Source organism: Panulirus ornatus, chromosome 65 (assembly GCF_036320965.1).
Source record: "Panulirus ornatus isolate Po-2019 chromosome 65, ASM3632096v1, whole genome shotgun sequence".
Taxonomy (NCBI): domain Eukaryota; kingdom Metazoa; phylum Arthropoda; class Malacostraca; order Decapoda; family Palinuridae; genus Panulirus; species Panulirus ornatus.
Window position 1 is genome coordinate 7,816,054 of NC_092288.1, and position 13,662 is coordinate 7,829,715.

Below are 13,662 nucleotides of genomic sequence, written 5' to 3' on the forward strand. Positions count from 1 at the left end.
AGTAATAAAATTTCCCATACCATTGACCACATATAAATTGATTGTTATGAATAGATGATGAATGCATGAGAGATAAGAATTCTAACTCTCAGCAGTATTTTCCCCAAGGCTACTGAATATGTAGATGATAATTAATTCACACATTGGGTAAGAACTTTCTGAAAATAATTATTTAGAAAAATAATTAGCCACATCATTCACCAGTTATACTTTTGAACATTTTTAACCAACAGTGAAGCAAGGAACGAATTTTTTCTTTCATGTTTGATCATCATATCCCACATAAGCTAGGTAGTGCTTGGAACAGGCAAACAAGAGCCGCATCTACTTACATCCACTCTCCCTCCGCCACGCGTAATGAACCGAAACCAGTGCTCCCCATCCACATCCAGGCCCCACAAACCCTCTCATGGTTTACCCTCCTTTCACACACTTTTCCAAACTCAGTCACCAACTACAGCAGTTTCTCACTCAAATCTGCCACCAGTGCGGTATCATCAGCAAAAAACGACTGACACTTCTCAGGCTTTCTCATCCCTATAGATTGCACACTCACCCCTCTCTTCATGATTTTCACTTTTATCTCCATAGTGACATAACACACCCTTTCCACAGAACAACCTTCACTGGGAACCATTTGCTCTCCTCTCTTGCTACTTGTACAAAAGCCTTACACCTTTGATAAAAACTATTTACTCCTTCCAGCAGCTTTCCTCCCATGCCATATATTCTCAAGACCTTCCACAAGGCATCTATATCAACCCTATCATAGTGTAGCCAGGTGTTCTCTGGACCTGATGTAGTATCCCAGGTGTTTTCGAGAGTTATCTGGACCTGATGTAGTATCCCAGGTGTATTCAAGAGTTCTCTGGACCTGGTTTAGTAATGCAGGTGTAGCCAAGTGTTTTCTGAATCTATGTATGTAAAGTAGTAACCCAGGTGTAGCCAAGAGTTTTTTGGACTGGGTTTCTTACCCCCAGGTGTATAGTACCCCAACCACAGGAAAATTAAGAATTACAAAGAATGAGTTGTGTGCGTTATGTGTTGTCCAGTGTTATTTTTAAGATGAAGATTGAATGATTGTGGAGGTGTAGCCAAGTGTTCTCTCTGTTTGATCTAGTATATATATATATATATTTTTTTGCTTTGTCGCTGTCTCCCGCGTTTGCGAGATAGTGCAAGGAAACAGACGAAAGAAATGGCCCAACCCACCCCCATACACATGTATATACATACGTCCACACACGCAAATATACATACCCACACAGCTTTCCATGGTTTACCCCAGACGCTTCACATGCCCTGATTCAATCCACTGCCAGCACGTCAACCCCGGTATACCACATCGATCCAATTCACTCTATTCCTTGCCCTCCTTTCACCCTCCTGCATGTTCAGACCCCGATCACACAAAATCTTTCACTCCATCTTTCCACCTCCAATTTGGTCTCCCACTTCTCCTCGTTCCCTCCACCTCCGACACATATATCCTCTTGGTCAATCTTTCCTCACTCATTCTCTCCATGTGCCCAAACCATTTCAAAACACCCTCTTCTGCTCTCTCTATCACGCTCTTTTTATTTCCACACATCTCTCTTACCCTTACGTTACTTACTCGATCAAACCACCTCACACCACACATTGTCCTCAAACATCTCATTTCCAGCACATCCATCCTCCTGCACACAACTCTATCCATAGCCCATGCCTCGCAACCATACAACATTGTTGGAACCACTATTCCTTCAAGCATACCCATTTTTGCTTTCTGAGATAATGTTCTCGACTTCCACACATTCTTCAAGGCTCCCAGGATTTTTGCCCCCTCCCCCACCCTATGATCCACTTCCGCTTCCATGGTTCCATCCGCTGCCAGATCCACTCCCAGATATCTAAAACACTTTACTTCCTCCAGTTTTTCTCCATTCAAACTTACCTCCCAATTGACTTGACCCTCAACCCTACTGTACCTAATAACCTTGCTCTTATTCACATTTACTCTTAACTTTCTTCTTTCACACACTTTACCAAACTCAGTCACCAGCTTCTGCAGTTTCTCACATGAATCAGCCACCAGCGCTGTATCATCAGCAAAGAACAACTGACTCACTTCCCAAGCTCTCTCATCCCCAACAAACTTCATACTTGCCCCTCTTTCCAATACTCTTGCGTTCACCTCCCTAACAACCCCATCCATAAACAAATTAAACAACCATATATATATATTTTTTTTTTTTTTTTTTTTATACTTTGTCGCTGTCTCCCGCGTTTGCGAGGTAGCGCAAGGAAACAGACGAAAGAAATGGCCCAACCCCCCCCCATACACATGTACATACACACGTCCACACACACAAATATACATACCTACACAGCTTTCCATGGTTTACCCCGGACGCTTCACATGCCTTGATTCAATCCACTGACAGCACGTCAACCCCTGTATACCACATCGCTCCAATTCACTCTATTCCTTGCCCTCCTTTCACCCTCCTGCATGTTCAGGCCCCGATCACACAAAATCTTTTTCACTCCATCTTTCCACCTCCAATTTGGTCTCCCTCTTCTCCTCGTTCCCTCCACCTCCGACACATATATCCTCTTGGTCAATCTTTCCTCACTCATTCTCTCCATGTGCCCAAACCATTTTAAAACACCCTCTTCTGCTCTCTCAACCACGCTCTTTTTATTTCCACACATCTCTCTTACCCTTACGTTACTTACTCGATCAAACCACCTCACACCACACATTGTCCTCAAACATCTCATTTCCAGCACATCCATCCTCCTGCGCACAACTCTATCCATAGCCCACGCCTCGCAACCATACAACATTGTTGGAACTACTATTCCTTCAAACATACCCATTTTTGCTTTCCGGGATAATGTTCTCGACTTCCACACATTTTTCAAGGCTCCCAAAATTTTCGCCCCCTCCCCCACCCTATGATCCACTTCCGCTTCCATGGTTCCATCCGCTGACAGATCCACTCCAAGATATCTAAAACACTTCACTTCCTCCAGTTTTTCACCATTCAAACTCACCTCCCAATTGACTTGACCCTCAACCCTACTGTACCTAATAACCTTGCTCTTATTCACATTTACTCTTAACTTTCTTCTTCCACACACTTTACCAAACTCCGTCACCAGCTTTCTTCTTTCATACAGTTTGCCATTTCCCTCATATATATATATATATATATATATATATATATATATATATATATATATATATATATATATATATATATATATATATATATATTCATAATCACCCCAGGACCGTTTTCTATGGAAGTGTCCTGGTGTTACGCAGAATCTTTCTACAGACTTAGGCAGCCCAAGGCTGCACTACTTCCAGCAGCAGGGAAATGTAAACTTCTATGGAGTGAGAAGCTCTTTGATGAAACTTTATTCCTAATGATACAGTCTTGCCAAAGGTAACTTTTCAGTAGTGGTGTAACCTCCAGCAGGTGGCACCCAGTAACACCAATCTATTTATTTACCTATCTATCTATCTTCTTTGTCATTCATATTTGCCATTTTCCAGGTTAATGAGGTAGCACTAGGAACAAAAAATCAAGAAATGGCCACATCTGTTCACATCTACTCTCTGCCATGTATAATGCATGAAAACCACAGCCCCCAACAACAACCAAACCCCACAGATGTGTCCATGATTTCCTGTGACCACTTCATATGCCTTGGTTCAGTCCACCGACAGCACATCATCCCCTGTAAACCACATCACTCCAATTCGCTCTATCCCTAACACATCATAAATCCTCTGCATGCTCATATGTCCAAACCATTTCAGTAAACCTTCTTCATTTCTCTCTGACGTACTCCACTTATTACATCTCCCTCTTAACCTATCATTTATTTTTCAATCAACCATCCTTAAGTGGTATATCATTCTAAAACATTTAATTTCCAACTAAGTCACCCTGTCCTTTAAATTTTTGTCAAAGGCCTATGGCTCACGTAAGTATAGCACCAATGGGACAACTTGATGAAACATACCCATCTTTGCCCTTGACGACAGTAACTTCTCTCTCCACACATTCCTCAAAGCATCCAAGACCTTTGCCCCCTCATCCTTCCTAAGGTTCACATTCAGCTCCCATAAATCCAGAAATTCGCTGCCACATCCACTCCCAGGAATCTAAAACACTCCTCCAAGTTCTCTCCATTCAAACTTGTGCCTCAAATAACCCCTCTATTTTCAGTGCTACACCTAATAACCTTGTTCTTGCTCACATATACTTTCAAATTTCACCTTTCAAAATTCTCCTAAACTCAAGACACTAGCTTCTGCAATTTCTTACTCAAATTTGTCAGCAAATAAAAACTGACTAGTATTCATGGAACACATTCTTCAAAGCAAACACCTGAAGCACAAACCTCTACCACTCCTGGAACAACATTGTCGCTCCTCAGTCTGATGCTCTGTGTATACCACCACCATTTCAATCACCACTTGTCCATACAGTTTACTAGGTACACTTAACAAACTAATACCTCTGTGGTTTGAATACCCACTTTTTTTACCCTTGTCTTTATACAATGGATCTCTACATGGTAGATGTGTTGAAAATGAAATTTCTGAGGACAATATTTGGTGTGAGGTAGTTTGGTCAATTAGGTAATAAAAGGGTAAGAGAGACGCTGTAATACAAAGAGTGTGGTAGAGACAACTAAAAAGGGTGTGCTGAACTGGACTGGACATATGGACAGAATGAGTGAGATTAAGTAGACAAAGAGGATACAGTGTGGTAGAGACAACTAAAAAGGGTGTGCTGAACTGGACTGGACATATGGACAGAATGAGTGAGATTAAGTAGACAAAGAGGATACATGTGTCACAGGTAAAAATGATGAACGCAAAGGAGAGAGCAAATTGGAGATGGGAGGATGGAGTGATAGAGATTTTGAGTGCTTGGGGCATAAACATGCAGGAGGAAGTGTATATGGATGGTGCTACTTCGTTAACATGACAAATGGCAAACAAGTATGATAAAATATATATTCCTGGGGACGGGAAAAGAATACTTTCCACGTATTCCCTGTGAGTTGCTGGAAGTACTAAGAGGGGTAAAAAGGGAGGGATGGAAAACCTCCCCTCCTTTATTTCAATATCTAGAAGATGAAACAGAAAAGGAGCCAACTAAGAAGTAACTTCTTCCTTGAAGGGCTAAGCAAAGGCGTTTGAATGTGCAAGGATGTAAAGATATGAAGGAATTAATATGCTGTATGTTTGCAGAGAGAAACCTTAATATTCTAGCAATGAGTGAAATTAAACTCAAGAAAAAAGGATAAGAATGGTTTGGGAATGCCTTAAGGTTAAAAGGAGGGCGTGATGCTTATCTATTGGAGTAGGTAAGCATTCAACGATAGAGTGAAAAGACACTGAAGTATTTAGGCCATAACACTTGAGTGTGAAGTAGCTAGGGTTTATGGGATCTTGTTGGACTTAGGCTATGACCATAAGTAGTTTTGTATTGGCAGAATTTAGTTTTGGATTGTAAGTGGTTGGTGTCAGTGGATTTAGTAAAGCCTATCATAAGAGGTGTGTGTTGTCCTGAATTTTCTGAAGTTTGTGGATGTGATATTCACTAACTATAGGAGCCCTGTGAGGGTTAAAAAAAATGTATACTGGTGTGGATGAACTGTTTATATGCAGTTTAGTAATTCCTTTCACTGTTGTCCAAACAAGGTATTTGTGACACCTTTTGTGTACTGATTAAATGTGTAGCTGTAACATTGATGCTATATGTCATATATGCATCCAGTGTGATGCCAAGGATGGATGCATATTTACCAAGTGGATGTGGGTGAGTGAATAGTGATTCTTCAGAGTACATTGCACTTGTGTTTGCCTACTGTAAAGACATTTACAATTTCTATAATTTAGTTACGCTGTCATGCTGTTAAGTGTGATCTGGAGTTCTATGGTTCTGATGTATTCTTAACCCATTTGTTGCTTGTAGGATTTTGAGGTTTAACAAGCCTATGGCTGAGTCATCTGCATATGAAAGAAAGTCTTGGTTTGGCACTGGAGATGGAAGGTTATGGAAGAAATGGCTGAAGAAGGTGAGGGAATGAACAAATCCTAAGAAACTTATTTGGGTACTTCTTTGAGGCTGATAAGGCACTGTTTCTGATTTTGGCTTGGCAACCAGACAGTTAATTTGCCAATATGTTTTCACTGATGTGCAAAGGATCTTGATTATCAGTACACAGCTAGGAAGCACCATAAGTTTTGTTATTGTCTAATGAGGCAAATATATGTAATATGAGTATATCAAAAACAAACAGAAACAAAATTGGTACAAGAGAAAAATGTTCAGAAACAAGGGATGCAACTGATTACAATATAACAAGCAACAAAGATGGAAAAAATAGGTTAATTAATTTGGCAGGGTTGGGTAGATTTGCAAGTATAAACATTTATGTACTTGATATTCATGGTCCCAAGGATCATCACCACACAGGAATTCATGAGACATATCTTCTTCTAGTGGTTAAACATGTAAGAAGCTTGTTAAAAAAGTGAAAAAAAAAAAGGAGTAATTTTCTTGGCACTCACCTAAGTCACTCCTGCTGATGTTCTCTAGGAAGGGGTCAGCATAAGGCAGCTGAAAAGCAGATCAATTCTGTTATGCTTCAGGACATTTAATATCTACATACCTAACTTTAATACTTAACACAAAATAGTTTAATGTATGTAACTTTATATGTCTAATTACCTATTAGTACTGTAGGGGGAAGGAAGGAGTTTTACGTGCATGTGGACCCATCCAGAACATTTTCAACCATTAAGCAGCTTTTTAACTTTCTGTATGCTGTCTGCATTAATCATGTCTTCATTCATTGTTCCATTCATCTATCACTCTTATTCTATGCAATTACTTCACTTCTTTTTAACAAGTTTCTTGCTCAATTTCATGTTATGTCCTCAGTTGTTCTTCCCCTATATCTATCAAAGAAGTGTTCACTGTTAGTGTCATATGTCATCAATCAAAAATGTAAAGGTTGTGACCAGGTCACCCCTCACTCTTCTTTCCAAGATGGGCAATTTAAGGCCTTTAGCCATTCCCTATAACTGAGCTCTTTTAATACTGATACCCACTCTCCTCTGGACCTTCTCCATCAGTTACATGAAGTTCTTTAGGGGTGATGACCAATTTTATGGAGTTCTTTAGGTGTGATGACCAACTTTTTTTCTTTTATGTTGGTGGCTCCAATCACAGACAAAAGACCACATCAAGGCCAGGCCTTAATTGAAATATAAAGAGAGTAATTACAGGAAAAAAGAGGAGACAAGAAAAAGTATTTATGAATTATGGAGAAGTGAAAAAAATCTGTCTCTTAAAAAGTCCCAGGTCATGGTTATTGGGAAAGACATGAGGTGAAGGGAAAAAACAGTTAACATAATGGCCCACCCTTGAATTGCCAAAGGCAACACAGTAATCATGTGCTGCAGCAGCTTGCCAAGTATTGTGTGATTTAACTACTGGTGGGAACACACAAGCAGCCTGCTCTTGGGAGCAAAAACCAAATCATTAGGTGCAGCAGCTTGCTGAGTATTGTGTGGTTTAGCTAATGGTGGGGGAAAACAAGCAGCCTTCCCTTGGGAGCAAAAACCAAAGCAATTCCAATAGGAAAGGAAAAGTGAACCAACATTGCAACACGGGCAGGTTGGTCAAGTTTTAAGTTAGCCTGGGAGAATTGATAAGTCGGACCACTCTGTCAAGTAAGGATGCAGAGCTAAAAACCACCTCAGATGTGAGAGCAGTACTGCATACAAGGATGGACCAATCCTTTGTAAGAATGGAGCAACTGCATGGAAGAAAAGAAACTTCGACATCTAAAAAAGACTCCCAGTTTCTTAAAGAGGCAGACGTAGCGATTTCCAAAATGTGAGATTTCCAAGAAAGTATGGATGTTACAGTAATACCAAGTATGTTCACTGGATCAAGAGGTGGCATTATAGAACCACTGAGTAAGAGGGGAATTCTTAATGGAGATGAGCAGAAACTGGATCTTGGAGACATCAAACATAACCATACCTCGTTTAAACCACTGAAATATTCTGTCCAAGTTTAAGTTTACTGAGGAAGGTGTGTCAACACGAGATGCAGATTGAATAAGAGAATGAGCAAAATTTAAGGTTGTTGAGGAATGCAGTCTTGAGATGTCATTGTAAAAGTGCATTTGGTTTATTTCAAGAAAAAAGGAAAATGTTGATAAAAATGTGAAAAAAGTGTAAGAAACAGGACAGACCCTTGAGGGACATCACTGCTGAAGAATAGAAGGGGTGAGACTGATCCATCCACAACACTTGAGATTGGCCAGAGAGGAAGCTAGAAGAGAGGAGCTTAAAGATGAGACCAAACAGCCACACCCTGCCAAAAGTTTTGGATAAATCAAGGGCAACTACAAAGGATTCACAAAAATCTTTCAGATATGATATCTACACATTAGGTTGACAGGAAAGAATATCAGTGGATCTTGCCTTATGGAAGCCATACCGCTGATGAGAGAGAAGACTGAGATTCAATTTGTCTTAGGATATAGGAGTTGAGGAAGGATTTAAAGACTTGGAAACAGTAGATGTCAAAGCAATAGGACAATAGCTGTAGAGGTTAAAACAGTCAACCTTCCTAAGAATGAGATGTAACATCACATGTTTCCAAGAAGGAATAACCTGATTTTTAAACAGAAACAGAACAGATGAGCCAGCATAGGTGCAAATTTGGAGGCCCACTATTTCAGTACACAGGGATGGATGCTGTCAGGTCCACAAGCTTTGCTTGTGTCAAAAGAGAGAAGGAGTTTTTGGACAATTCAAAAAGAGTTTACATAGAGGAGCTAAACAAAAGCTTTGTTCATAACCAATGACTACATATTTCAAATTAATGTTTCTTTCTCTTATAACACTTTTCATGATTTTCAACTTGACTCCTCAATTGCTGTGCTTTCACCTCTAATTGTGTTATCAATCCTGTTTTTTAATTATTTCAAACATCTCCAAACTACTGACTTCTCACCATTTATGCTTTGTCTAACTCATACATTTTCCTGTGGATGTATTCATAAATAACTGGACATGATACTTCTCCTGACCTGAATTCATTTCTAATATCAAAATAAAAAAGTTGAGAAAACTGAAAAACTTAAATATTTAATAATGTTTAATTCAACTCTTACTTGTCAAGCTGTTGAGGCTAAATTCCTTGCTTTCTTTTTTTCACCTATTTACTTGGTTCAGGTAATGCTGTTTGAAATTGTTCTACCATATATCATATAATAATGTTGTTGGCATACCAATCAGTTCTATATTGGGACACTGAATAATGCTGACTTTTTGGTTGTAAAATTACATATTATATAAACACAGCAACATTTCTTCATACAGTATCAATTCTTAGGCACACATGTTTATTCTCCCCACTTTCAACAGGCTGAAAAAAAGGAATATGATGCGGTATGGGAACATCAGAAAAAGGTCTGTGGGAACTGGCAGTGGAGAGGAGCTTTGTTTTCAGACCATCAGACATTCTGCAAGACAGCTAGAGAGTGGATGTGAATGAATGAGGCCATTTTTCATCTGTTCCTGGTGCTACCTTGCGAACAAGCATGGAAAAAATCAAACATATAAATATACAAAAATATGAATCCCAAAGCACACTTACAGTATACGAGGAGTGGCAAAATAAGTGTGGTTCAGGTTTTTACTTTGAAGACTTTGTAAGAGAAATACTAAAGAGTAACAGGAGGGTTTGTATGGGGGATTTATTGATCTGTAAAAAAAAAAAAGGGGGGGGGGAGCATATGAGAGGGCTGACAAGAGATACTTAGTGGAAGGTGTTATATATCTATATATGGAGTGGTAAAAGAGTCACTAGAAGCACTGAGTTTTCATTAAGAGAGTAAGGCATGTGTGTGGTAGGAACAAGGGAGGGTGATTGACAGGGTTGTGTAATGTCACCATGACTTTAATTTCTTTAAGATGGGATGGTGAAGGAGGTGAATGTCAGAGCAGGTCAGCAATCTGTCAGTGGTTGGGGGGCCTGAGAGGTGGGTCAGTTACTGTCTAGTGATGACACAACCCTGGTGGCATATTCAAGTGAGAAACTACTGAAGCTGGTTTCTGAATTTGGGATAGTGTGTAAAGGAGGAACTTTAGAGTGAATGTGAATAAAAGCAAGTTATCTACTTGTTTAGCAGTAGATAGACAGGTAAGCTGGAATGGCCATCTGAATGGAGAGAACCTGAAGGAATGAAAGGGTTTTAGATATCTGGGAGTGGACATGGCAGAAAATGGGAGCCAAAGTGAACCACAGGGAAGATGTGGGGGATAAGATCTTCAGTACACTGAGAACTGTGTGTAAGGGGAGGTCACTATGAGTGATGGCAAATACGGGTATGTTTGATGATTTAGTAATCGGATGGTATTATATGGATTCAAGACATCACCCCACCCAAAAAAAAAGTGTGTGTGTGTGTGTGTGTGTGTGTGTGTGTGCTGGATATTATATGTTTAATGAGGGATGATCAAATAAATGAAAGGGTAAGAGATAGGTGTGGTTGTAAAAGGTCCATGTATTTCTTGAAAGAGCTGAAAATGATATGCTGAAATGGTCTGCATATGAAGATGACTAAGAAGGTATAAATGTTTGACATAGAGGGAAAACGGATAAGGGGGAACCAGGGAGGAGGTAGAAAGATGAGGTGAATGAAAGACGCTTTGAGCAATCAGGGCCTGAAGAAGCAGGCCATAAGAAAAGCATGGGATAAAGGGAACACTTCTTTGCTAAAGCAAGAAACAGCAAACAGGTATATAAAAAAAGAAAACAGATACTGGTCAATGAGATGGGAAATAGCTAGTCTGGTAGAAAATCTCCGGTTAGTAAGCAATCCAAGGGATTTCTGCATTGCAAGGCAGCCATGGGCAAGTTGAATGTTGTCATCTCTAGCAGTTTCTGACTGACCAAAGCTGGGTTTGAACTGGGTTAACTGAAACTAACAATTTGCAAGGATAGTGAAAGGTGGAAAAGCCAGCGTTTCCCCCCCAGAAAGACATGTGGTTAAAGGTACTAACCCTGATTTTTCAAGAAATTACCCCTTAGAATCTATCATGCTCATGGGAGAGACTGCAAAGCAGAGAATTACCATACTATACAATTCTGTTCATGCAGATATACTGTGGTTAAAATACAAGTTCTTTTCATAAAGGTCATGATGAGAAATGCTGGCAAGTGACAGGGCTTTCACTGTTATGTTCAATCATCTTCAATCCTTATTTCTCAAGTCTTCTACTCTTTGAAAACATCAATCACTATTTCAACTTACAGATAACATACTATTGTAATACAATTACTTCTATGTTCACTTACCCCTCGAGAATCACGGAAAAGCATGGCAGCTTGATTTGGGTCCATTTCCCCTCGAAAATAAGTTGGCTGAAGTGTTCCACTGCCATGACGCCTCCTTTCATTTTCACTAGAATGACGTCGCATCTGACCTAAAGGAAAAACAAACTTGTAAATAGGGATTGTGAAGGTATTTTCAATGACTGGCTACATGATAATTCAATAGTAAAATCTGTGCTTTAACAATGGTCAATCACATTCATGATTATGAGCAATGAGACGACCAACATATAGCATGGTGAAAGACATCTTAATCTGCATAGAAGCCAAAAATATAAAGCTGTGCAAGAAATGGAAATGAAACTTCATACAAATCTCCCATGTGAACAATATCCAAAACTAACTAGTATTGGCTCCCTATGCAAAGATAACTTAAAATGTACAAAATCTGAGAAAGCAGTCGCTACAATTCGGCATTTGATGACCCAGTAAACACTCAGGATTGATAACCTAACAACAAGGACACAATGATAAGCTGGAGAAGGTGCAAAAAAGGGTCTTTAAAGTGCTTGAGCTAAGGGACTTACCAAATATATAACGATTAAATAAAATGGGCTGACAACACCACATGCAAGAAGAACAACAGAAGGTCTGATTCAGGTCCAAATGATTATGCAGTTTTGAAAATGCAAAGTCATCATTCTTCAACTGTATGTCAGCATAGAAAATGAGAGGTACTAATTAAAACTCATCAGATCAAAGCACAGAATCTTGAGCAGAAAAAAAGTGATGCCACTTTAACAAATTCTTGGACAGAACTGTCAAAATGGGTAGCTGACAATCCCAGCATGAGTATCTTTAAAAATGGTCTTGATATACACATGATTGAAAACGAAAGGAGGTCATCCAAATGAATTCCTCACATCCTTGAACTTTTACTCATAAAGGTAAGACAATGATACAATGTAATCATACTGATGACATCATGAGTTTGATATAATTCAGTTCTGGAAACAGAAACTAAATACAAAGACCAAAGGATACCATATAGTATTACTTATGATTTTCAGTCTTTGAAATGTTACACCACAAAAGGCTGTCCTAACAAAAATAAGAAAAATTTTACAATTTAATAAACTGGACTGAAACAGTATCTAGTTTAATGCTTCAATGTAGAAGAAAAATGGCAGAAAACAGTGTCAAATGGTCCACATCATAATTCAGAAGAGGAAGAGGTGCCATCTGGATACCTACAGGAGGGACCAATGTTAAATGATGATACTGAAGTTGAAGCAATGAAATGGTATCAAATTGGAGATGATGATAACTAATCTTCTATGAACATCTGAATATATAATGAAAATGCAAGCTGACCTACTGACCTACTGCAAACATTTCTTGTCAACTCTATATTATTACATTATCAAATAACATCAAACTTGGATAGTTTAGCCCACGGAGTTTATGTACAACCTAACTCTATTATCATTTATGTTCAACTAAGATGTAAAACTCAAGATGGAAAGCCCAATTTTATACATACATGGAATGGAGCAATGAAATCATTACCTATAACTATAATAGCAGGTATTTTGCAAAAAAAAATTTAGTGCATAGTACAGCAAATCTGATAATGGGTCAGTGATGATTTCTGATCACACTAATTTGTAAAAAATGTAAATAAAAAAAAAAAGACCAGCTAATATTATCCAATGAAAGGACATAACCAATTTCTATTCCTAAGTCAGTGACAGATTGACCCAGTCAATCAATGTCAATAGCATACCATAAGTGTCACTGTCATACAGAAATTTAATTGATGTGCCACAGTATATACAAAAAAGTTAAATTCTAGTTTCCCTTTGCATTACTATTAACACTGAATATTGAAAAAAAAAAAAAAAATCTGCAATGTTAGTGTGCCAGTAAATTTAGAGAATACATTATAAATTGCAGGGAATGAAATAAAGCTTTATAGTTTACTAAACAAAATCAAAATATTTAGTGGTATATCAGAAAATGTGGGGTTAATGTAAAATTAGGTAATACATAAAAAAAAAAAATTGAAAACCTTAATTATCTTCCCTAGAAGTAAAGCTAAACCTTACTGTTCAATATTCGTTGAAACATACCACTCACATCCATGAGTGAGCACCATGTAAATGGAGCTGGATGCCAAAAACAGGATGATAGTGAGCAGCCATGCAACCCCAGCAATTGATGAATTTGATGCTATATTTCTAATATCATTTTAGTTACTAGGTGTGATTAGATGATAGTTTTA

The 13,662-nt window shown here is 38.7% G+C and overlaps 1 protein-coding gene across 7 annotated transcripts in view; it reads right to left on the reverse strand.

Annotated features, from left to right (window-relative positions):
* LOC139746512 (uncharacterized) overlaps window positions 1-13,662 on the reverse strand; it is a 294,662-nt gene that overhangs the window by 28,492 nt on the left and 252,508 nt on the right. For all 7 annotated transcript variants that reach the window (XM_071657830.1, XM_071657828.1, XM_071657827.1 and 4 more), the window contains 2 exons: window positions 11,403-11,530; window positions 6,590-6,638 (listed from right to left, as the gene is read on the reverse strand). In XM_071657830.1, coding sequence (XP_071513931.1) covers window positions 6,590-6,638; window positions 11,403-11,530 — 177 coding nt within the window. The remainder of the gene's footprint in view (window positions 1-6,589; window positions 6,639-11,402; window positions 11,531-13,662) is intronic.